This window comes from Diabrotica undecimpunctata, chromosome 1, assembly GCF_040954645.1.
Source record: "Diabrotica undecimpunctata isolate CICGRU chromosome 1, icDiaUnde3, whole genome shotgun sequence".
In the NCBI taxonomy this organism is placed as follows: Eukaryota; Metazoa; Arthropoda; class Insecta; order Coleoptera; family Chrysomelidae; genus Diabrotica; species Diabrotica undecimpunctata.
In genome coordinates this window covers 26,109,781-26,133,563 of record NC_092803.1, presented here as the reverse complement: position 1 = coordinate 26,133,563, position 23,783 = coordinate 26,109,781, and the positions used below count along the sequence as shown (strand labels likewise).

General features: G+C 31.6%; 1 protein-coding gene across 1 annotated transcript; it reads left to right on the top strand.

The window, feature by feature from the left end:
- Positions 1-1,023: 1,023 nt before the first annotated feature.
- LOC140446774 (uncharacterized) lies at positions 1,024-21,050 on the top strand. The gene is made up of 2 exons (XM_072539365.1): positions 1,024-1,599; positions 10,642-21,050. Exons 1-2 carry the CDS (start codon positions 1,422-1,424, stop codon positions 10,857-10,859), a joined length of 396 nt encoding a protein of 131 aa, XP_072395466.1. The 5' UTR covers positions 1,024-1,421; the 3' UTR covers positions 10,860-21,050.
- The last annotated feature ends 2,733 nt before the right edge of the window (positions 21,051-23,783 follow it).

Below are 23,783 nucleotides of genomic sequence, written 5' to 3'. Positions count from 1 at the left end.
TCGTTCATCAAGATTTACGCATGTGCGAACTGAAAATCCAGTTTAAAATTGAGGATCGAATTTACGATTCTAGATTGGTTCGGAATTAAAAGTTCTTTGGGCTAGAACACTGAACCAATAATCCTCTCGAACTTATAATCCTGAACTTCTCGTTGCTGGAACGCGTTTTATGTAAAGCGCACGCTCAGTACGATCCTGAATCAGTTCAAGATTTAGCTGGAACAAACCTATTATACCACTTGATAATAAATGGAAATATTTAAAAATTTAATTCAGGTGAATTATCATTCAAAATATTTAGATTCATGTTTAAACGAGGGACCACCAGGGAGGGAGTGCCAGCCCAGGGACCTATGTATGAATATCTTCTGTGGTGTCCTGTGACTAATGAACGTGAACGTAGTCACAGAACCCCAAACTTCTCCGTACGTGCCGTACTTATACACAGTACACCATCAAATGACGTATCAAATGATCAAATGATATTTCTTTTTCCTGAATATAGGCAGTCAATTCAACAATTTTTAGAAAAAGTTTTAGGATATTTTTGTGAAATGAATATAAATATTAATATTTTTTTAAATAAGAAAAATATGACGTGATAAATTAATATGTCAATATGTAGTGAGAAAAAGAAACAAACAAAACTTAGAAATCAGGTGCATTTCATTGTAGTTATTTCAATACGTTCATCTAATCAAACAGCATAAAACACTGAACACATAACACATATAAAAATAGAATTTAACAGGCAGTTAGAAACGAAAAACTAAATATTTCAAAATTCTGAATTGAATATTAGTTGCCTATAGAGTAGAAAATGTATCAAATTAATTACAGAGAAAATAAGAGATACTATATTATATATAGCATGTGATATATCATATAGGGAAAATAAGAGATTAAATTATTTATTGTGCTATTTTATTAGCCCCTTAATAAAAATACATTTAATCGATAAAGCTGTATGTAAACAGGAAACCCCTGGTAGTGGGGCAAATTGTGACGTCAAACGAAAGAGAGGGGATAAATATGTCCCAACTAAAGCAAGCTTCGATCAGATGTTATAAATAAAGTTTTTGGATAGCCAAGAAATGGAAATATTCTAGAATTTTGCGCTCAAAAGCAGTGTTTGTATGAAAGGAGTAAGAAGTTCGTGGTTAATAGTGCCAGCTGTGTAGATTTGTAAACATACGAAGACAAAGAGAAAGTCCTGGAGTGATTGTTCTTTGTCCTGCCTATAATCATCGTCCATTTTGTGAAAGCCAGCAAAATTTGCGTCGTATTGATAGTTGCTGTTTTTAAACGCAAAATTCTTTAACTTGGTCTGTGATAAAAGCAGATAGAGTGACTTGATTGTGTTATCTATTGATTTTTTTAATAAAGACAAAAGACTTTGCAGTAAAAATATTTTGCTCAATATGGCAATGGCTACGAAGCACTCAGAGGGTGGAAGAATAGTCGGCGTTACTTCTCGTGCTCTTAGGCATCCCTCCAAGACTAACCAACAACAGGGTGCTTTTCAGAAGGGCACCCCAAGGCGAGGGGAATCTTCCATTCAAAGACTGAATGCTAGTACAAGGGGGCATTCACCAAACGGTAAGTCATTTATAACAAACAACTTTACAAAATAAAACATTCAAAATTTGTTAATTCGTATGTTAAGATATAGTAGTTAACGATATATTATTATTTGTAATCTTTAGTAAGTTTCTTTGTGGTGGTGGAAGCATTTTTTTACCTCCCACATGGTTTGACATACTTAGTCTTTGCACCATTTATAAGTATTGGTGGTGATCCATTTTTGTTAATATCAAAAGTTATTTTGTATTATTATTCTTGTGTGGTATTCTAAGTAAAAACTAACTCTGAAAACATTTTCTCTACGCAAAGAAATGTTCTTGCTTTTCTTGTTACTTAGATTCTGAGAGTGTATTTTAGAAATGACTTCAATAATTACTACCACTAGTAAGACAGAAAATGTTAAAATATTTGAAAAATCACAATATGAAATAATTTGTCCTTTAAGATAGCTGGGGTAGCTCTTAATTGAATTTTTCTGAATTACAGAAAAAAGTGTATGAGCAAAATAATCTCAATGAAATCTACTTATAATGATACATCATAATCTACAATTTATTCCTGATCTTTTTCAGTGAAAAATTTTTTATTCTCAGGGATCAAGAGTATTACCTTTAGGTACCCTTTTTTGACTCCAAAAACCTGTGTAAAGTTGCACTTAATATTATCCAATTGTAAAGTTTCACTAATAGAAGAGGATGTTATAATTGGAATATTGTGATAATTTTGGTTATTTGTTGTACCTTATATTATTAAGCAAACTAGGAAATTAGGACTTGTCTATAGATGATAAAACACAGAATGCAAAAATCGTATAGAACATTTTATAAAAACAGTATTGATAAGGCTTTTCTATTTTCTGAAAATTAAACTAATAAATGCAGATATTAACTCCATGTTATTTTTACAATATATTATATAGAATAGACAAAGAATGTTTCGTGGACGTAATTTCTGTTAGCCATGTATTTTTAATGGCTCATATTGTTTAACAAATTCTTTTACATATTAATAAGTTCTTTATAAATATTCACATAAAGAATAGTTCCATTATCCATGTTAACAAAGGACAAATATGCAAAATCTTCAAAGGACAACCAGAAGTGTGCTATTTATATTCTAATGCAGAGAGGTCTTTTAGTTTTCATTAATAGAAAGGAGGTTTTGTTAGATTACAGGGATACTAAAAAGTGACTATAGGAAAATTTAGAAGAAGGAAAGAATAAAATTAAGCTGAAATTTTCAGATGTTTTAAAATAATTTTTGATTGATAATATATAAATATTTTAGTTCATATTAGTTTTCGTATTCTGAAATACTTCCTTATATGGAACTAATATAGTTTCTAATATTAGCTTTTTGTGTTCCATTGCCTTAATCACTGCTTTTTTGAATATGTTCAGCTTCTTTTCTGGCAGCTTTGTCCACTATTCTTGTATGCTGTGCTGGTTTTCCTGTTATAACCTGGAGATCCACATGGCTGATTTTATAGTTTGTTAATGTTGCAAATAGTTAAGACTTGATAGTTGCAATTATTGTCAGATGAAATTTTTGACAATAAGTTATTTAGTAATCAACAAATAGCTTCAAGCTTAAATGTTGTAGTGATTTCTTCATGATAGTCTTAGTTTGAAATACATTCCAACAAACCTTGATCAACAAATCCTGTATCTCCTCCAATATTATTGATAATAAAACAACAACTTTTACCAGTTCGGAATTTTGATCCAGTAGACAAACCTTTAGTAAAGTCTTGATGAGAATTTCGCTTTTTCTACAAAATTTCCTTCATTAATCTATGTTTAATCCAGATAAAAAATATTACTGCCTTTTCTAGTTTTTAAGTTTCCCCTAAATATTGCCTCTTTTAACAAATGATTTCTTCTTTCTCTATAAGCACACATTTTCTATCATTCTTCTCTCAATGAAGTCTAATTGGTTCAAAATTTTCCAAAATGGTGTCTCTTGTTATGTTTGGCAAAGTCACTCTTTGCAAAGTGTCTCTAATAGAGTCACAAAGTCGACTCTATTAATGTCTAGTTAAAGTTTCTCCAAAGTAGGAATTTTATTTTGACAATAAAATTAATGCGCTTTTCTTTGAATTGTTTCTTTTAGAATATCGTCTAATTGCTGTGGTTTTCTTTCTGTTGACATCTTAGGTGCTTCTATAACAGTTCCTTGCTTTCATTGATTCAAAAGTCTATAAATTATTGCTTTTACAACTTTAGTTATTGTTAAGAAAGTGTACTCTGAACAGTAATGGTGAAATGTTAATGTTCAACAGCATCATGTACATGTAACAATGTGCTGTTCTAAGGCTTCAAATACACTGTTAAATGATATTTTAATTTCACATAGCATAAATATTAGACATTTGTGCCATTTTTATTGCATGAGTTCACTCGCTATTAATACAAAACTTACAACGTTGCAACATTTGAGACAAGGAAATCTCAAATAATTTTGAAATTCTTCATCACTAAGTAGTTTATGACATTACTTTCGTGGTTATCAGCTATGTCATAAAACTGTACTATCAATAATCTTCAAACGGAGTATAATAATATAATATTAATAGTAATATAATATCCATGAAAGAATCCATTCATCATCTTGTCGATGAGTTTGAAGGATTTCTTAGGGAATGTATGTGGGCTTTTTTTATACTCATAAATTATTTTCCTAGGTTTTAGGTCATCTTATGTGGATTTTTTCCTGATGTTTAATCTACATTGGCTTCTCAAACGCATTATGACCTTGTATTCTTTAATTGCTCCCTAATCTACCTTGTCAACATTTTTGGTACGCCTGTGGAAGTGATATTGAATTTTGACACCAGAGAGGGTAATGTTCTATTATCACCTGTGTTTTTGCAATAAAATTCTATACCTAGTTGTCTTGTCTGAAGGTGTTCTCTGAGCTGATTTTTTGCAGTGCCAATGGCTTTTTGTTTTCATCAAACGAGTATTTACCCAAGTTTGTGGTTCCAATATGCACTGAACCACAACTACAGGGAATACAGTATGTTTTTGGAGTGGACAACAGTTCTCTCATATATTTGGCTGATTTAGTTGACTTTCCCAAAGACTCTTAGACTTTGATACATTGACTTCATGATTTGTTAAGATTTTGCTGATTCAATCAGTAATATTTGTAATACCTTTTTGTTCTTCTGGTTGCTTAATATTGGGGTTCAGATTTTTTTGGGTGTATATATTACTGGATGTCTCTTGGAGCATAAATGTTCTATCAGATTCACATATTTGAAGAGTACAATCATGTAATTTTTTATAAAATTCTTTGTTTTAACTGATAAACAAATATTTTCCAAAGATTCCAGAGTATTTATCTACTTCAGGAATTCATCTATTCTCCATTTGCAACTCAGTGTATATAAAAACAAAACATAGTGTAAATATTAGTTTAATTGAACACAAGAGGAATGTCATCCTGGTTACTGCAAAAAATCATTCATTTCAGAACACAAAATCCACCACACAAAACGACCACTAAATTTTATATTTTATTCACAGAAACAGGTGTTTAATAGAACATTACACTGCTATCCACGGATGTTCAGAAATGCTATAAAAATTTAGAAACACCCTATTAACTTTCTGCATGTAAACAGGATATGGTTCTCAATGATCAATAAATATACACTGTGAAGTGGAGGCTATATACTTTGGAGGCAGACTTTGATTATTCATGTTTTTTACATATTTAATAAAGTAAAATGCTTCCTATTTTCTTAAATGGGAGTCACATATATATGTTTGCTTCCCCATCGCATTTGAAAACGTCAGGAGGAAAGAATTTTGCATGACAGCCTATAAGCTCGGAAAATATTGTATCATTACTGCAGGCTTTGGTTAGCTTTTTTCACTTTACACTGTTAAAATCCAACTCTTTTGCCTTTTGTTAATTACTATGCATTTCCTATGTCTCTTTATGACTCTCATTCCACTTAGAATGTTGATCAGCTATGAATAAAATGAACTTAAGAAATATATGCCTATTTCTTCAAAGATAATTCACTAAAGTGTGTTTAACCAGCACACACATCACTCAAACAATGAGTCCTTATAATACGCTGCTGATTTTTCATTGTTTTGGTGATTTGAACATAATGTCCTCTTTTTTATTTATTATTGTGAATTAACTCTTAACTGACCGAAAGTTAAGTATGTTTAAATTTAAAAGGTTGTATAATTAAATTATTGAACAAAGCATTATTTGTAATTTTAAACACTACAAATAGCTAGGCTAGGTGTGTAAAATTTTTTATCAATTAATTGTTTTTATAACCTTTAAAAATATGATACAAACAAAAATATTATAAAAAATATGGTGCAAAACAATATGAGACAAGTGTTTTAATGCCCTGAAAGAACTATTGATATTTAAAAAGTTTCCTTATAGCATTTTTAAAAAGTATTTTGTTATATAATTTTTTTATCTGTGAAACGTCACAACACATTTATGTGTTTTATATTTAACAATTTTCTAGCTATTGGTATAAAATTTCAATTACAGTATAATTAGTAATACTTTCAATAAGTATCCAAAATCCAATATATTTTAAAAAGCAACTCTCGGGTTATATGAAAATCGCCTTAATAATTTGAAAAGCTAGTTCTTCGGTTTTTTTCAGGAAAAAGTCCTTATGCAAAATAAAATCTAATTTATATTAAATAAGTAGCACCCACGGTCAGGCAGCGTCTCACAGACTATGTGTGACAGACATACTGAATAATTTATTTTATATATTTATATCCTAATGATGTGCTGATTTGAAAGTAGGATGATACATAACTGAGAAATACTGTTAGAATTACATGGTATGACTAATTTGTGAACAGTTCACTTTAAAATGTGTGAGATACGGTTTAAGGGTTAAGTACAAAAATGTACTTAGCAACTTAGAAATTTTGGTAAAAGTATATAGCACGTTCAGGTTAAGTTAGCTACAAATGAAACGTCAAATTTAGGTTTGCGGTATTGCCATGTCCTTATTATGTATGTTTTATGCCTCAAATATGCTTTGAAACAGTACATTTTTATTATATTATTTTATGGAATCTGGTATTTTTTATATATATTTTTTTAAATTTACATAAAACACTAACGAATGAATATTTGTTCCTTTCGGTATTAGTTGCAGTTAGTTATAAGAAAAAAAATTTTTAATTGCCATTTGGTAGATTAGTAGATAAATTTGGCAATAGTGTCAAAACCTTCAAAACACTAGTTTCCAGATTGCAAGATAATAACAAAGTAAAAATATACATTAAAATGATTACAGCCGAATTTAACTTGTTATTCACTTTCTAACTTTTGTATTTATAGTGATTTATATATTATTTTTCTCGTTATTTTACCATTTTATATTTTCCATGTTTAATTAAATTAATTAATATTATATCGCATGCTCTTTCGCGATTTATTAAAACGACATGGCAATACTACCAAATACAAAAATTTACTTCATTTGTAGCTAACATAACTTCTCTCTATACTTTTACCGAAATTTTTTATTTAATTCCCAAAATATATAATTATTGATTCCAATTGACAGCTCATTACAAATGTAAATCTTCAAACAGCAGTTCAAATTATAATAAGCATCGGCTAATTGAGCGCTTGATAGAAGTATGGTACAATTATTTATTTTTATATTATCCCCAAAGAATCAGCTTTATTCTATTTAAAAACCCAAATTCTTTACCAAGCTAAATTTATATTCTAATTCATAATTCCTTATTCCTTTTATAATAGTGCCCAAGCACCATAAATAAAAACTATAATGCCTGGACTACAAACAATCCACTAGCTTTTACCTGTCTATATCCATAAAAGTACAATTTTTATCAGAGTGGTTTTACAGTTTATATAGGAATGAATAAGCAATTCCAAAATATACCTGACTCACTACCAGTTTTAACAAATAAAAAGGAAAATCTCTACCTGACCCAAAAGATTTCTAAATCTCAAAAGCCCCTCTGTGGCCAGCTTGTGTTTACCTGTTCCGAGATCGTTGACCCTGCTGATAATATTTGTGTAGGAGAGTAGATAAAAATTACAGCTGTAGTTTCTATTTTGAACGGGTTTCTAGAAGGCGACTGTAAACATGTTATGTATGCGCTTGGCGACGTTTGTAATGTCACGTACAACTCGTAGTTTGTCCTTAGAATGAAAACGATTGGATAATAGCATTGGAAATTATCTTTATCTTACAGTTAATTACTGGCCAACGATTTGAAATTTTGAATAAATAGTTGACCAGTAACTTTTTCGATAACACGAGGCGATGTAAGAAGACATAAAAATATATATTGTATATAGACACTTATTTTTGGGTAATAAACTATTACATATTAAATTTCTTCTTTACCATAGCCTGAAAGAGACAAATGACACTTTTAACGATATTTTTATTCAAAATAGCTTAAGCTGAAAGTAAAAAGGGGGGGATTACATAATTTTTGATAAAATTATCTGTTTTGTGGTACAGGATGAACCAACATGTCGAAATATCTAGTCAAATTCTTGTGTTCTTGTCCTCATAAATGCCAAAGCGACCACAAAAATTGGTTTTAATATTTTTTAAACAGTTATTTAATATTAAACTTCATTTTTTTGGTCTTATACCTTTGAGTGGCTCTCTCCATTTAGATCTCTCCTGTGCTGTTTTTCTCTATACTCTTACGTTCATCGATCAATTAGCTTATCCTCCACATTATTAAACCATCTCGTTTTGGATCTTTGTTTGGTCTTCCTGTCGTTTTACATAGTTGTTTTTGAGTCTTCTACCATCGCTTCTACTCTGAACATGTCCCAGCCGTCGGCCTAGTATTCGATATAGTCGAAGTTTATTTATTTCATTTTTCGGCAATTTCTCCAAAAGTTTTCATTATAATCAACGTCAGCTATCCTCATTTATCTTCTAGATTCTATTCTTCTCTGTTCCTGCATTATCATCATCATGGCGCTATAACCTTTAATTATCATTCTGCTCTATCCTTGTTTAGATTTTCCAGTTGGCAACAGCGATACTCGCAGCATGTTACTCCGTCTATCCATCTCAGCTTTGGTCTTTTCGGGCTTTTGTTTCTTTGTTGGGTTCTTAAATAGTTCCACATTCCATTTTTTATGAAATATAATGAATTTATGAAATATATAATCGATTCGATCACTGCATTTTAATCTACATTTTTTGTCACAAGGTGGTTTCATATTACGTACAGGAACCAGTTTCTTCGAATGTACAGCTACATAGCTTTGACCCAAATTTCGTTTAATTTTTTGCATGTTTTGCATCCATTTGGTTTACTCTGCACGTTTCCTTGATTTTGTTTGAATGTTATCACTTGTCGTAGTTACATTGTAGTTCGTAGTTCGTGTCGTAGTTTGTATCAATCGAAGCTACAGTTGCTGCGCTCCGTGGACGTTGACGAATGTGTAATTCTTGATTGTAAGTAAGATCGTCATCACTGAGGTCTATATTGCTTTCCTCCGAATGTATTATGTAATTACGTTCCACTGTTCGAGGTCTAACTGACGTTAACTCATCGCATGTCAATATGGATGGCATCGAAATATTGGTTTTAGAAGTATGTACCTGGCTGAGGATCAAACTCGCCGCAAATCGGTGTCAATAAGGATGGCGAAGAAACATTAGCTGTGGGTCGATGTTTCCATCTAAAAGTGGTCGGGCTGTATCTTGATTGTCACGAGAGCTTGTACTAGATGAAGTGGTACTTTTCTTACTGTTGGAACTCGAACTGCGTGAGCTACTGCAGCTGGACGAAGAGCTTCAGCAAGACGAACAACGGTGAGTGATGGATTTCTGAGGAACAGTCATGATATTTCTATTTTCTATTATTTCGTCACTTCCTACAAGGGCAGCACAATGCTGTGATGGACTTTTTTCATGACAACTATCAAACCCAGTTTCTTGTTGCTGGGTAAAACGAGTTATATTTTTATCTAAACTGTAGATTCCAATGGTTTGTTCTGTTTTTCTTCATTAGAATTAATCTGAATAAAAATAATTATAAATTGCATAATTATTAATATTTAAATTAGTTACATTTTCAGTTGCCAAAGATAGATCATTCTCATTGTTACAATCCAATCTAAGGTGATTTGGTGGTTTCAGCAGGCTCATTATTATTTGTGTCCGGGATTCCATTTTTTTCTGCAAAATAACATATAACAAAATATTAAATTAATAATACTATCTATACTATTTATAACATAGTGTATCTTCTCAATAAATTTCTTGACAAGTGACTATTCCTTATCGACAAACATTGAAACTTAAAAAATTTTATACAACAAACAATACATTGCATCTCTGTAGTAAACACTGCTTTAAATGTGTGTAATTTACTAAAACTTAATTATTTTCTGTTAATTTAATTGGCCTAATATAAATTTTTTTTTGAAATTTATTTGTAAATAAGGGCCTATCACAAAGTGCGTTATCAACAATAAAACAATTTACGTACTATAATGAAGCAATAAGATACGATTCCCCATAACATCTCCAGTTTTTGACAATATACCGATCTATTATGAATTAGAACCAATTATTTATTACATTTTGCATTTTATAACGGCGCAACTACAAATTGTTCTATATAATACAAAATGTAAAACAAACTCACCAGGATTTTGGTCATAGAAGGACACAGACACGAATCGCAAAAGTTTAAACAGTCCGCCTTTGACGAGTATGGACACGTTACTGATTGATACTTTGTAGCAGTAAAACCCTGAGGTTGGCGGGGAGAGTTGGAGAGAGGCACAAATATAGTTACCGAAACAATAATGTCCTTTTCCTCTCTCTGTCAGTACTAACCGGTAGATAATTTCATTTTGTGCCCTTAGCATTTAAAGTCACAGTTAACACAAATTTTGAGTTGATCCTTTATTACTGAGGGTGCGATATGGGGTATTTTTTGCTTGGAAGAATTGATATTGTGTAATCTATTATCTGTTTTTTAACTTCTTTGTTTTTGCAATTATGTCTAAGTCGTATTAACCGTTTCCCAGGATCAAGCCCTCGCACATCACCAGGTCTAGTGGCAGGACATTACGCCGGCTGTAAGTTCTCCGAGCCTCCGCTCCCTTCCGCTTTACCACTGCCGCCCAAACATTGGATGCAGACAGCCAGACCATCGAGGTTGAACTTCTATCCTACGATTCCCGTCGCTTCAGATCACAAGGATGTGGCACAGCAGCTCAAAATGCTGCTGAAGGTCCAAGCCTGACCAGTCGAGCAAAAATCTTTGACGCTAAACAGACGATCGCTGTATCTATTGTTGCGATAGACTACTACAGCCGATCGATGAACAGTCTGTTTCCGTTGGAAAAGCAGAGAAAAAAATTATGAAAATCCGTGAACAAGAATCGAGAGAATTTGTGATTAATTTTTAAGATGTAATTGGTTAGCGAGTGAACACGACAATATTGAATTTATTTCTAAAAAGGACTTGATAGTGGCTTTCTATTAAGTTCTTTGGTTGATGCGTCCAAAATTCCAGTTGCGAAATGTGTCGGTGCCATTGTAAACGTACAAAAAAGGAAAGAACTGTTGTTACCGTATCGATTTTATTAGTTTTAGAGTGATTTTTTTCTTCTCAGAGAAAATGGACTGTCTGGTATAGCGTACAGCCTTTCTTTCAGCCAATACAACTCAGAAGTATCTCCTTTATGTTATTTGATAGTTCAAAGATCAGAAATATTATCTACTAATTATGATATTTAAGTAACTAGTATATTTTGTGGTAAAGTCTAGTGTGTAGAAGAGCCCTGATACAGATGAGGTAAAATTTTTACTACGAGGTAAAATCAGTTGTTAAAATTTTATAACTTAACCCAAATCTTAATTTTTTTGGCTATACCATTGCTTGTGTTGTAATTTTAAACATAACCTGACTTAACGTTATTTTTAGTTTGAACACACTTTCAATTACTAGCTCTCTAAAACTACATATCCTTGAAAAATAAAATATTTAATTGATGTTTGTAGACCAAAGATTGATTCCGTGCAAAATGGCTTGTCTACTTAATATTTAGCACCAAACATTGATCTTAGAATTACATATAAATCGAAAATTTTGTATATTTTTAGACTTATACTGATGTTTATTTCAATTATATCTTATTGGTATCGAACAACTTTTCTAAACCCTAGACTTCAGTATTTTTATAGGTTTATTGTAGACAGATCTGTTTAAAAAAAGTCGAAATATCTTTCAAATAGTTTTTGGTGAGGTAAAAATTTATAATAAAGATCTATAGCTCTCAATTAGTAAATATTATAGACCAGCGTACATTATTTCGAAACGTTTCTGATTGACCATATATAACCAGTGGAATCCATGTAATTATAGATATTGTAAGTTTTATTACATTCTGTAGTTTAGATCTTTCACCAGTTTTTTATTGTTCGACACTTACATTCTTATTATCTCTCACAGATTCATAATGGCGTATCTTTTATAATATCTTTTTTTATTATCTGACTTCTATTGCCATATCTAGCAAACTTTGCATCATATGGACATATATGATCAATATGAAGCTAAGATAGACTACTTCATGTTTCGGTTTTTGCTTTTTTTTTACTGGACTCACGCTTTTAGGTGTCACGATGCGTAATCTATACAAAAATTGTCAGCTGTCATTTGTCGAAGTCGAAGATTGACAGTTGACATCTGACGATGACTTTGCTGATGTTTAGTTTTGTAGCATTCCCAGTGATATTTTTGAACTAAATATTAGCTTTGGATATTATTTCCAGATCTGTCTACAAGTGATAATTTTAACGATAAAGCAAACCGTACTATTTCTGTTACGAAATAGAATTCACCATTTTTCTTTATCAAACCAGTATTTATCCTCAAAAATTCTATATGTATACGATTAGAAGAGTGGTAAATTTCTATTACAAATGACCTTTTTTGTTGTGATCTAATTTTAGTGATGGTTGCTTAAATTGAACACTCTGTGCAATTTCTCCCTTTTATGATATTTCTGTCGTGACGTAAACGAATGGAGACGCGCAAAGTACTTTATTAGCTTGAGTACGAAGTCGCTATCAAATAAGGGCACTTTTTATCTCTAAAATTTTTTATATGAGATGCAAAATATGAAAAAATGCTCTCTATATATGTTATACAATGTTTTTAATCTAATAGAAAAATCCTTACTTGCTTTGGTGTTGTAAAAAAATCTAAAAAAAAATATTTAAAAAATGCTGGTAAGGTTTTTTTTGTAGATTTCAAATTTTTTGATTTTGTTGTGAACAAAATGTAAGTATATTTAGAGTGTTGAAGATTTCCAGATAATCATAAGAAATTGACATATTTTGAAAGTTTTTATCTATATCTGGGGATTTAGCACTTTTTATTACTTAACCGAGATATGAGTGATGATCTAAAGAACTATGGACTTGTTTTAAGAATCGAATATTTTACTACACAGACCGTATTGTTTTACAGAAGTATGTTGTAGGTATAACAGATTATTATTGAATTCAAAGAGTTGTATTGGTGATTCAAAAATCGTGCACAAAATGTCAATTTTACAAGGAATTCCGAAAAATTGTCACGTAACCAAACTGCACAGTTTGGACTACAGTTTGAAAAGATCCGAAAAATCATTTTATCTCCGTATGGCTTTAAAAATAAGTAAAAGATTCTTTTAAAGAATCTATTGGAGGAGTATTGTCCATGTACCTGTTATTTTTTAATTCCTATTGAGTATAATTGAATGAATTAACAATTTTAAGGACTTCGTTGTGACTGAATGTTGAAAAGTCGGCACAATGTACTATTTGTGATATTCTTAATAATATTTAAAGGAATTCCTTGGCATTGGCCAATCAGATTTGTACAAATATGTGCCCCACACTTGTCTATTTCCTATAAATTGAAAAGTAAGAGGCCCTGTAATGTGTTGGTTCTAATAAAAATAAAAATTAAAGATGATGATTGTCCTGTTCAGCCGCGCTGTGATAATAAAAAGACTGCGTCAGAAATGGCGCAGTCGATAGGATATAGAACATAGTTTTAACTTTCAACTTAGTCTCTTTCTCAATGTGATTTTGTACAACTGTTAAAAAATTGTAAGAGTATAAATTTTAAGTTTTTTTGTAATTTTTGAGCAGCTAATGCTCTTTAGGAGGTGAATGTGTGATAATTCGGAAGGGATAACGTAGCACCGTCCTTTTTAAACGACCTATATGCTATACGCTATTTTGTTTGTTTTTTCCTTTATTTCTTTATTCAAAAGTTTTTGTGGGCTCTGTAATCTAATCGTTGTGGGATAATTTTTGATTTTGGCAGATATTTTGCAATATATTTTGTTAGTTTTAATTGTGTTTCAATTGATTTTTGTACAAAAGCATTCAATTTATTTTGTCGAAAATATGTTGGTAACACTGTATGTCAGTGTCATTTTTAGTTTATATAGCTTTTTTTTAAATTAGGTTTTAGGAGTAATTCACAGAAAGTATTGAATGGTTTTATTAGTTTTTTCTTTTAAAATTTGATTTTTGTTTTGCAAACTAACTGCACTATTCAAAAATTTGTCAGTTGCTAAGAAAAATTCCGTATAGCTTGGCTAAAATTTTTATTTCTCGATAGTTTCCTTGATGCTCGACGCTGATTTAACCATCAGCAGTACTGATTTTTTATTGAGCATCATAGAAATGTCATCAGGAGATTCTTTCCCAGTAATTTCCATATGTAGGACAGTGTTATGTTATCAGTTTGAGAGTTTATTGAATTATTATTGAAATCGTCAATTAAAAGGCGAATATTTTTGTTAAGGCAGTACAAATGTATATGTAATCACGATAGAATCTAAGTTAGAGATAAGTCAAAGAAAAGCTTTAATGAGTCTTCGATCTGACGTCGGGCATTTCCAATCTTTTACATTTTTCTAAAGGAGGTCGGAAAACGGCGCTCAGATTCTGGATTCTGAGATTTAACTCATCATTCAATATTGTATTATTGACATTTCTGAAAAAAATCATTGATGGTTGTCGAAGAAAGAATCGCTTTTAAAATTTTTCGCTAAAGCACAAATTTGCACCTTAAAAGCTTCCAGTATTGCTTATTGTCATCGAAAAACCAGGTTTCGAGTCGATATTTTCAAGAAAAAATCGAAGTAACGGTTTAGTAACTTTTTTTTGTTAAAAATGTATTTAAAAAATGAAAATGTCCGGGAGGTCCATTAAAAATTAAAATTTGGTATTTTTGACTGTCATGTTAGATCTTACATTTCAGCTGAAGATTTGCTTTAAAAGCTTTATAGATATCAACGATTAATGTCAAGAATAATATTAAAATGAGAAAACACGATAAATTGGGTGTCAGATATGTATATGAAGGAAATATAAAATTAGCTGGCTAATTAATTAAAGCAGTGACAAATGGTTGTACATCTAAGAACAATCAATTGACATAACTCATAAATTATTAGCAGCAGAAGAACTATGGAGAACCACTTACTTGTAAATACTGGCAGCAGTAGCTGGTATCACACCGTCTGAGAAGAAGAATCGTCTCTCGTCGTCGCAGTAGGAAGTGAAAAAATTGTTTGCGGGACGCGGGTTGTAAAAGTTTTCTCGGTGAAGATATTTTGCCCGTCGCGACTGTTGGTTCAAAGATTTCTGCTCTGATTGCTGAGCGTGAAGCACTATTTACGTAAATGTGTGAAATTTACAAAAATTCTGCTTGGACAGTTATTTACGGTAATAAAAATAATACTTCCCGATTTAATGAGGCTCGAGTTGATTAATTTAAGTGTTTTGGGGTTAAAATTAATAATTTTCCCCACACACATGTTATTCTCAGTTTTAGCTTTTATAAAATATGTAGGTGGTACAAAAGTTAACGTGAGGAATTTAAAGATAATAAACAATGAAATAAGTAATTAAATAAGTTCATTAAAGTGTTAAAAATATTAAGAATAATAAAAAATCAAATATTTAACTATGCTTGAAACGCATAAAAAATTAATGAGGAAATGAAAGAACATCTTATTCTGCCAGAAAATTTGAAATAGCTTAGTTCAAGAAACATTGAACTATTTCATTATTGTCTGGATATTGAGTATCCAGAAATGGACACATGGACACGCAAAATATTTTGTAAACAATTTGAACAATATTTTATAATTGTATGTGATGCATATTGTCAAATCCTTTATCAGAAATAAAAGTGAAGTCTGAAAATTTAGAAAAAATTCAAGTAAAAAACGGACTGAAGTTCTTTCAAAACGATTGATGTGTCAAGATGAAAAAAACAAGACACACACTTTAGTAACAAATACTTTTTATATAAAAGATATTATTCTTGAGCAAATTGTTATTTTTTATGAAGCTTTTTTTGTATAAAATCTTTATTGGATTAAATTTTCAAAAACTCTAATATATTATTTAATATAACATATAATTTTGCTCTAATGCTCGGGAATCGTTATAGAAATAATACATATCACATTAAACAGATGTTGGAGATGTTACACTGTACCGAAAGCATTTTCTTAATAAAAATTCTTCTGTTTTTGGTTACATTTATCTCGTTTGAGTTATATCTTGAATCAAGGGATTCAAGAATGTATTTCTTGTAAAATGGCCAATATCCATTGTTGAGGATATCAAAATCATTTTATGACGTTATTAACCTCGCATGATTGTTATGTTTCTTGAAGTAGGTAATTTCAAATAATCGTGGCGCCCAACGTGGGGCTCAAACGGCCTCACGTTGCCCGCCAATGTGTAAAATTATAGGGTGTAAATACGGGGGATATACAAAGAGTAAATGAGAATTGAACTGAAATAATTGAAAATTTAAATTTAAGAATAATGATTAAACAGAATATTTGATTGATAGAAAAGTTAAGCATCAACTATTTTTAGAAGAAAAATAGTAAAACAAAAGAGAAGGTTAACAAATGAATAAAATCAAAAGGAATTGGAATAAAATAATGATTTGAACAAAAATAACAAACATGTGACGTTTATAACGTTATGATTTTATTTATCAACTGATCAGATTTTTAAAGTTTATGTTTCTTGGATTGCATATATTTTATAATTTTAAACATGAAACGTATTTTTTGATTATAACATTGAAACCGACTCAGGATATTTTCGCACTATAAAAAAATAGAAAAAGCAATATTTTGAGTAAAATATCGACTAGAAACCTTTCTTTGATCATATCAGCATTCACTTGAGTAAAAATCTTAAAAATAGATTCAGTTTTTGAAGATTTTTTCAAGGATTTTGTTCGGAAATGTCACAATTTGCAATGATGTGCAATATTACTATAACTACTTGGTGATTTCTAGTTTTAAAAAAAGAGTGTTAGAGATTCTGCCATATTTCGGTTTTATTATTTTTTTCTTTTTATTAAAAAAATCAAATTGTATCAGAGTATATAGTTAACAGACATATTTTATTTTTCTAATTTTTGTTCGGCCTCAGTAGGATCTCTAATTATTATATGTTTACTGTATAGTTATTTAGTTTGGAATCTCGCGATCTCATTGATGTTCACTGAAATTTTTTTGAGTAGTTTTTACTTCTCGTGCATTTGCAATATACGTACCTTTCATCTTCACCTTGAAATCTGTGATACCTCGATCCCATCCCTGTACCTTTACACAAATTCAACGCTAACATTCCTCCGTTTCTGACAAAATCTTTATTTCTCTAGAAAAAGTAGCAAGCAAGTCGGTAAAGGTTTTATTGTGTAAGATTGAAGATGTTTCCACATGTTTGAAACATTTTTTAGTATTATTATAAGTCTGTTATGAGTATACATTGAAAAAGAAAAGGATTATTATTGATATTAACCGCAAAATCGCTTCTTTTTCGGTGTATACTTACCATCCTAAATGTATTGTAAGATCTACTTATTTTTCGAACCATGGATTTGTTTGTTATTTTTTTTTGTTTACTTACTGGCAATAGTAGTTTTATGATTTTTGTGTAAAATTACCTCCTATTCCCTTCTTTCTCCTACCCTATATCCGTCTTCCTTCCTTTTCTTTTCCCGGGGCTTTACCCCACAAAATTTTCAATTGAAATTCGTATAAAAAGCTCGTAACAACAAAATATCAACAGGTGTCATAATTATTTAATAAAAGAACGTATATAACCTACTTTACCCCTCGATTTTTCCATTGATTCCTATATTTCTCCCATCCTTCCTCCTTTTCTTTCCCTTTTCTCCCGGGGTAATACCCCACAAATTTTTAAATTGGAATTCGTATAAAAAGCTCGTAACAACAAAATATCAACAGGTGTTATTGTTTAATAAAAGATCGTATATAACCTGCTTTACCCTTTGATCTCTTCATTGATTCCTATTTTCTCCCATCTTCTTCCGTTTCTTCCCATTTTCTCCCGGGGCAATACCCCACAAATTTTTAAATTGGAATTCGTATAAAAGGCTCGTTACAACAAAATATTAACAGGTGTTATAATTACTTAATACAAGATCGTATATAACCTACTTTACTCTTCGATCTATTCACTGATTCCTATTTTATCCTTCTTCCTTTTTCCCCGGGGTATTACCCCACAAATGTTTAGATTGGAATTCGTATAAAAAGCTCGCAACAACAGGTCTTTATTAATTATTTAATATTATTTAATACAAGAATATATGTAACCTACTTTATCTTCGACAACTTCATTGATACCTATATTCCTCCCATCCTTCTTCCGTTTTTTTTTTCTTTTTCCCCAGTGTCTTACCCGTAAATTTTTAAATTGAAATTCTTGTAAAAAAAAAGCTCATAATTCTTATAAAAAAAGCTCATAACAAACTGTCAACAAGGGTCATTTATTATTTATTACAAGAACAAATAATTATAGCCTACATTATCCTTCGCCCTTTTTAATTGATTCCTATTTTCTCCCATCCTTCTTCCGTTTCTTCCCATTTTCTCCCGGGGTAATACCCCACAAATTTTTAAATTGGAATTCGTATAAAAAGCTCGTAACAACAAAATATATCAACAGGTGTTCTAATTGTTTAGTACAAGATCGTATATAACCTAGTTTACTCTTTGATCTATTCATTGTTTCCTATTTTCTCTTTATCCTTCTTCCTTATCTCCCGGGGTAATACCCCACAAGTGTTTAAATTGGAATTCGTATAAAAATCTCGTAACAACAGGTCATTATTAATTATTTAATACAAGAATCTATGTAACCTACTTTATCTTCGACTACTTCATTGATTCCTATTTTCCTCCCATCCTTTTTCCTTTTTTTCTTTTTCCCCAGTGTCTTACCCCGCACATTTTTAAATTGAAATTCTTGTAAAAAAAAGCTCATAATGCTTATCAAAAAAGCTCATAACAAACTGTAAACAAGCGTCATTAATTATTTATTACAAGAACAAATAATTATAGCCTACATTATCGTTCGACGTTTTCATTGATTCCTATTTTCTCCCATCCTTCTTTCGTTTCTTCCCATTTTCTCCCGGGGTAATACCCCACAAATATTTAAATTGGAATTCGTATACAAAGCTCGTAACGACAAAATATCAACATTTGTTAGAATTATTTAATACAAAATCTTATATAATCTATTTTACTCTTCGATCTATTCATTGATTCCTATTTTCTCCTTATCCTTCTTCCTTTTCTCCCGGGGTAATACCCCACAAATGTTTAAATAATAATTCGTATAAAAAGCTCATAAAAACAGGTGTTATTAATTATTTAATATTATTTAATACAAGAAGGTATTTAACCTACTTTATCTTCGACCAGTTTATTGATTCCTATTTTCCTCCCATCCTTTTCCTTTTTCTTCAGTGTCTTATCTCACAAATTTTTAAATTGAAACTCATATAAAAAAAAGCTCATAACAAACTCTCAACAAGAGTCATTAATTATAGCCTACATTATCCTTCGACTTTTTCATTGATTCCATTTTCTCCCATCCGTCTTCCTATTCATTTCCTTTTTCTCCCACGGTGTTACCCCACAAATTTTTCAATTTATATAAAAAACTCGCTATAACATAACATTAATAGGTGTAATTATTTAATACAAGAACGAATGCAACAGGCTGTATGATTCAAATTTTTCAGCACATTTTTCCTATTTTGCTCTCACCCTTCTTCCCATTCCTTTTTTATTTTCTTACTCATTTCTCCTCGATTATTACAAATTATAAATGTCATTAAATATTTAATATTAGAAAGTATATGATATACTATGAGAGACGTGGAAGAAGGAAGAGGAGGCCTATGTCCAAAATTGGAATCTACTTTATATTCGACCTCTCCATTGATGCTTATTTTTCCTTTATCCTTCTTCCTTTTCTTTCCCCTTTTCTCGGGGTATTATCTCACAAATTCGTATAAGAAGCTCCTAACAACAAACTATCAACATATCTCATTACTTAACAGGATGTTAATCCACAGTGTTTTTCAATTTAAATTTGTATAAAAAGCTATCTATAACAAAATATTAACAGGTGTAAATATTTTGTTCATTTTTTTTTAATACTTACAACTTATTCTTTTATTTGTTATTTGCTTTAAAGTACACCATGTAGAGTATTATTGTAGTGTGATATGTAATTCTCTCGTTTTACTTTTTGTTATACAAAATATATTTATAATTTTAACTGATTTTATCGCCATTTTTTTTTGTGTTATTTACCACTTTATTCTACTTTTATGAATTTTCTTTAATCTATTGTATGATATTTAAAAAACTGTAGCTTATTTTTTGAAGTGTGTTTTATGCTGATGGCACAGCGATAGCGGCCAAACATCGAAATATAAACATAGCAGTAAACAACCTGCAAACAGTGTTAGACGACATCGAAAGTGGAGTCTAAGATAGAAAATTGCCTTAAGGGACAGTGTTTTCTCTGTTATTTACCGACAAAATGTCTCGAAATTTGGACACGTTATTCGAAATTAGGTTGCCTTTAAACTGATGGTTTTACTTTTTTTATTTTTTTGAAACTTCTGTTGAAAAATTGGAATATACTGTTTAACGTTCTATTATAACCAAACTTTTTACGCCCATCACTCGAAAGAGTTTTTTTTTCTGTAATCGTTGATTTTTGTTTCACCTTTCTGTGTCCAGTAATAATCGAGAAAAGCGTGTTCCAACTTTAAAGAAAATTGCTAAAAAATACTGCAATCTAATAGTGAAACGTGTTACTCATCATCGGCGCTTAGTTTCATCGTTATCGCCTTCGTGACGTCAAATCTCATGAACGTACGGTCAATTAGTTCGTGTTAAAACTAATTTGAATGGAGAATAATGTATTTGTTGTCATTAAACTACCCGTTGGCCGGCGGCACTGAGTAAAGATGGTCTCGCGTAAGCAGTGTAGAAAAGTAAGTGATACGCCCATTTCAAATCGCAGTGTACTTGAACTGCTAAAACAGCCTTAAACTCAGAAAAAATGCAAGCAGTGCTCTTTAAAAAGAGACACCGACACCAGGGGAACAACTGATATATATATATATATATATATATATATATATATAAAACAAGCGAGTCTTCTACAGGTGGCGCCGCTTCTCGCATCCTAATTTCCAGCGTTTTCTGTCGAAGCAATCTTCAGTTGTTAGATCTCTGGCGGTCATTGCATCGTCGACATCATCTCTCCAGGATCGTCTTGGTCTACCTTGTTTTCTTCTAGTTGGCGGAGTCCATTCTTCTATTTTTTTTGGCCATCTATTTTCAGGCATTCTCTGAAGGTGTCCATACCAGTTAAGTCTTTTGGCTTCGATTGTGTCTATTATGTCTAGATCGATTTCCATTTCTCTCCGAATATCTTCGTTTCTCACCCTATCAAGTCTGGTGAGCTGGCAACATCGTCTCCAGTAGTTCATTTCCATGGCCTTAATTTTTGGTTTATTTCCCAGAGTTCGGCGCCGTACAGCCCAATACTTTCTATTATTATTTTATAAATTTTTCTTTTGTTATTTTTTTATTCCATAATAGTCCGTGTAGCTGTCTGGTGGCTGATCTTGCTTGGCCAATCCTGGAGTGTATTTCTTCGCTACTTCCTGCTTTTGATGTTATTTGGACTCCCAAGTATTTAAAATTGTCTTTTGGTTTTATAGTTCCCGTTTCGATTTGTAGGCTTTCTGGTTTTTCTCCTACAACTAAGTACTCAGTTTTTTATATATTAATTGTGAGGCCCCATTTGTTATACTCATCTTCCAGTTTTCTAAGCATGTAGCCTCGTCTTCAGCTAGAATGGCTCGGTCGTCAGCGAAGTGTATCGTATCGTGTACAATCTATCATCTCCGATTGGGATGCCCATATTGCAGCACTTTCTTCTCCACACTGAGAGTGCCTCATTTAGATATATTTTGAAGAGTGTAGGTGCTATGCAGCAGCCTTGCTTTAGGCCCTTACTAATAGGAATTTCTCTAGTTAATCTATTTCCAGTTTTAATGTTTGCCGTCATATTTTTGTAGAGCTGTTGTACTGCTTGTATATTTTTTTTTCTTATTCCTTGTTTTTCCATTGCTACCCAAACCATTGAAAGTGGTACACTATCGTATGCCTTTCTCAGATCTATAAAGACTATATGACTTGAAAGGTTGTGGGCTAATCTTTTCTTGATAACTTGCTTTAGAGAGAATATACTGTCCATACAGGATCTGCCTGCACGAAAGCCATTCTGTTCTTCAACATCTGTCATCTCTTTTTCAATTTTGTTTTTTATTATTTTTCCATACAGTCTTGAGAGTGATTTGTCAGTCTTTTGACAGTCTTTGAGATTTATGACACTTAGCCCCCTGCAGTTTGAACAATTCTTTCTATCTCCTTTTTTGTAGATGTTGTTAATATGTGCTTTTGTCCACTCCGGTGGTAAGTCGTGTCCATTATAGAAGGTGAAGACATACGCCAGTAATTCCCGTAATACTTGTGGGCTATGTTTTAATAATTCATTTGGTATACCTTGTGGTCCGCATGACTTCCGATTTTTTAGAGTTTGTGTTGCATTCTCGACTTCCTGTACTGTTATTTCATCGTCTTCACTGAATTCCAGTTCATATGTTGTTGTACTGATGTTTCGTGAATTGAGGTCTTGTTTCAGTCAAAAGTTGTGAGTAGTGTTCGATCCAAGATCTTTCTTCTATTAAATCTATTCTACTCGTTTCTTTTCTGTTTGTTCTCAGATTTTTTACCGTTTTCCATGCTTCTCTTGATCTTGTTGACCCTATATATTTGTTGAGTTCTTCGCATTTACTTTCTCAGGAAATATTTTTTGCTTTAGTTACTAAATTTTTTACTTCTCTGTTTGATCTTGCATATGCTCGTCTATCATCTGGATCATTTGTTTGTAGCCACTTTTGATATGCTTGTTTCTTGTTGTGTACTGCATTGGCAATGTCATTTGTCCACCACAATGGAGTATTCTTTTTGTTCTTTTGAATTGTGCCGATCGCTTCGTAAGCTGCTTCATTGATTTTATTGATTATCTCTTTATAGGTATTCTGGGCTGAGGAGTAGATCAGATTTGCCAATTTTTGGCTGAGTCGCAGCTTATATAAGAATGATGTCGAGTCGTTTTGCAGTGCATCAATATTGTATTTAGGTAAATTCGATTCCAGGGGTTTTGATTGAGCTAGTTGGTTGTCATTTTGATTTAGTAGCCGAGGTCGATATTGTAGGTAACATTTTGATCTTACCATATAGTGGTCAGTTCCGCACTCCGGTCCTCTTAATACTCTTATGTCTTCAACTTGTATGGGTGTTTCTTGTTTTGTGATGACATAATCTATAATTGACTTTGTGTTTCTCGTTGGTTGAACCCAGGTGTACTTTAACCCAGGATAAAGGATTAACATTCAAAAACACGTAGACGCTACAATACAAAAAGCAAACGTGACAAAAGCATCAATAAGAGGACTCGCAGACAGAAAAAGCAAATTGAGGATTAAAACAAAAATAAGGTTAATAAATAGTATAATTCTACCGATACTAACATATGCATCTCTTGCATAGGGACACATTATGTAACACCACAAAGAAGAGAAAACAAGCGGCTCACAACAGCAGCCTAAGACAGGCAGTCAACGTACCGAACTACGTTGCGGAAAGATTCTTATTCAGAGAATTACAACAAATCAGAGTGACAGATAATGAAGGGAAAGGCCAGGACAAAA

Coding starts and splice junctions, on each gene's coding strand:
- LOC140446774 (XM_072539365.1), top strand. CDS start 1,422: ATGGCAATGGCTACGAAGCACTCAGAGGGTGGAAGAATAGTCGGCGTT. Junction 1,600..10,641: donor AAGGGGGCATTCACCAAACG/GTAAGTCATTTA, acceptor ACCGTTTCCCAG/GATCAAGCCCTCGCACATCA.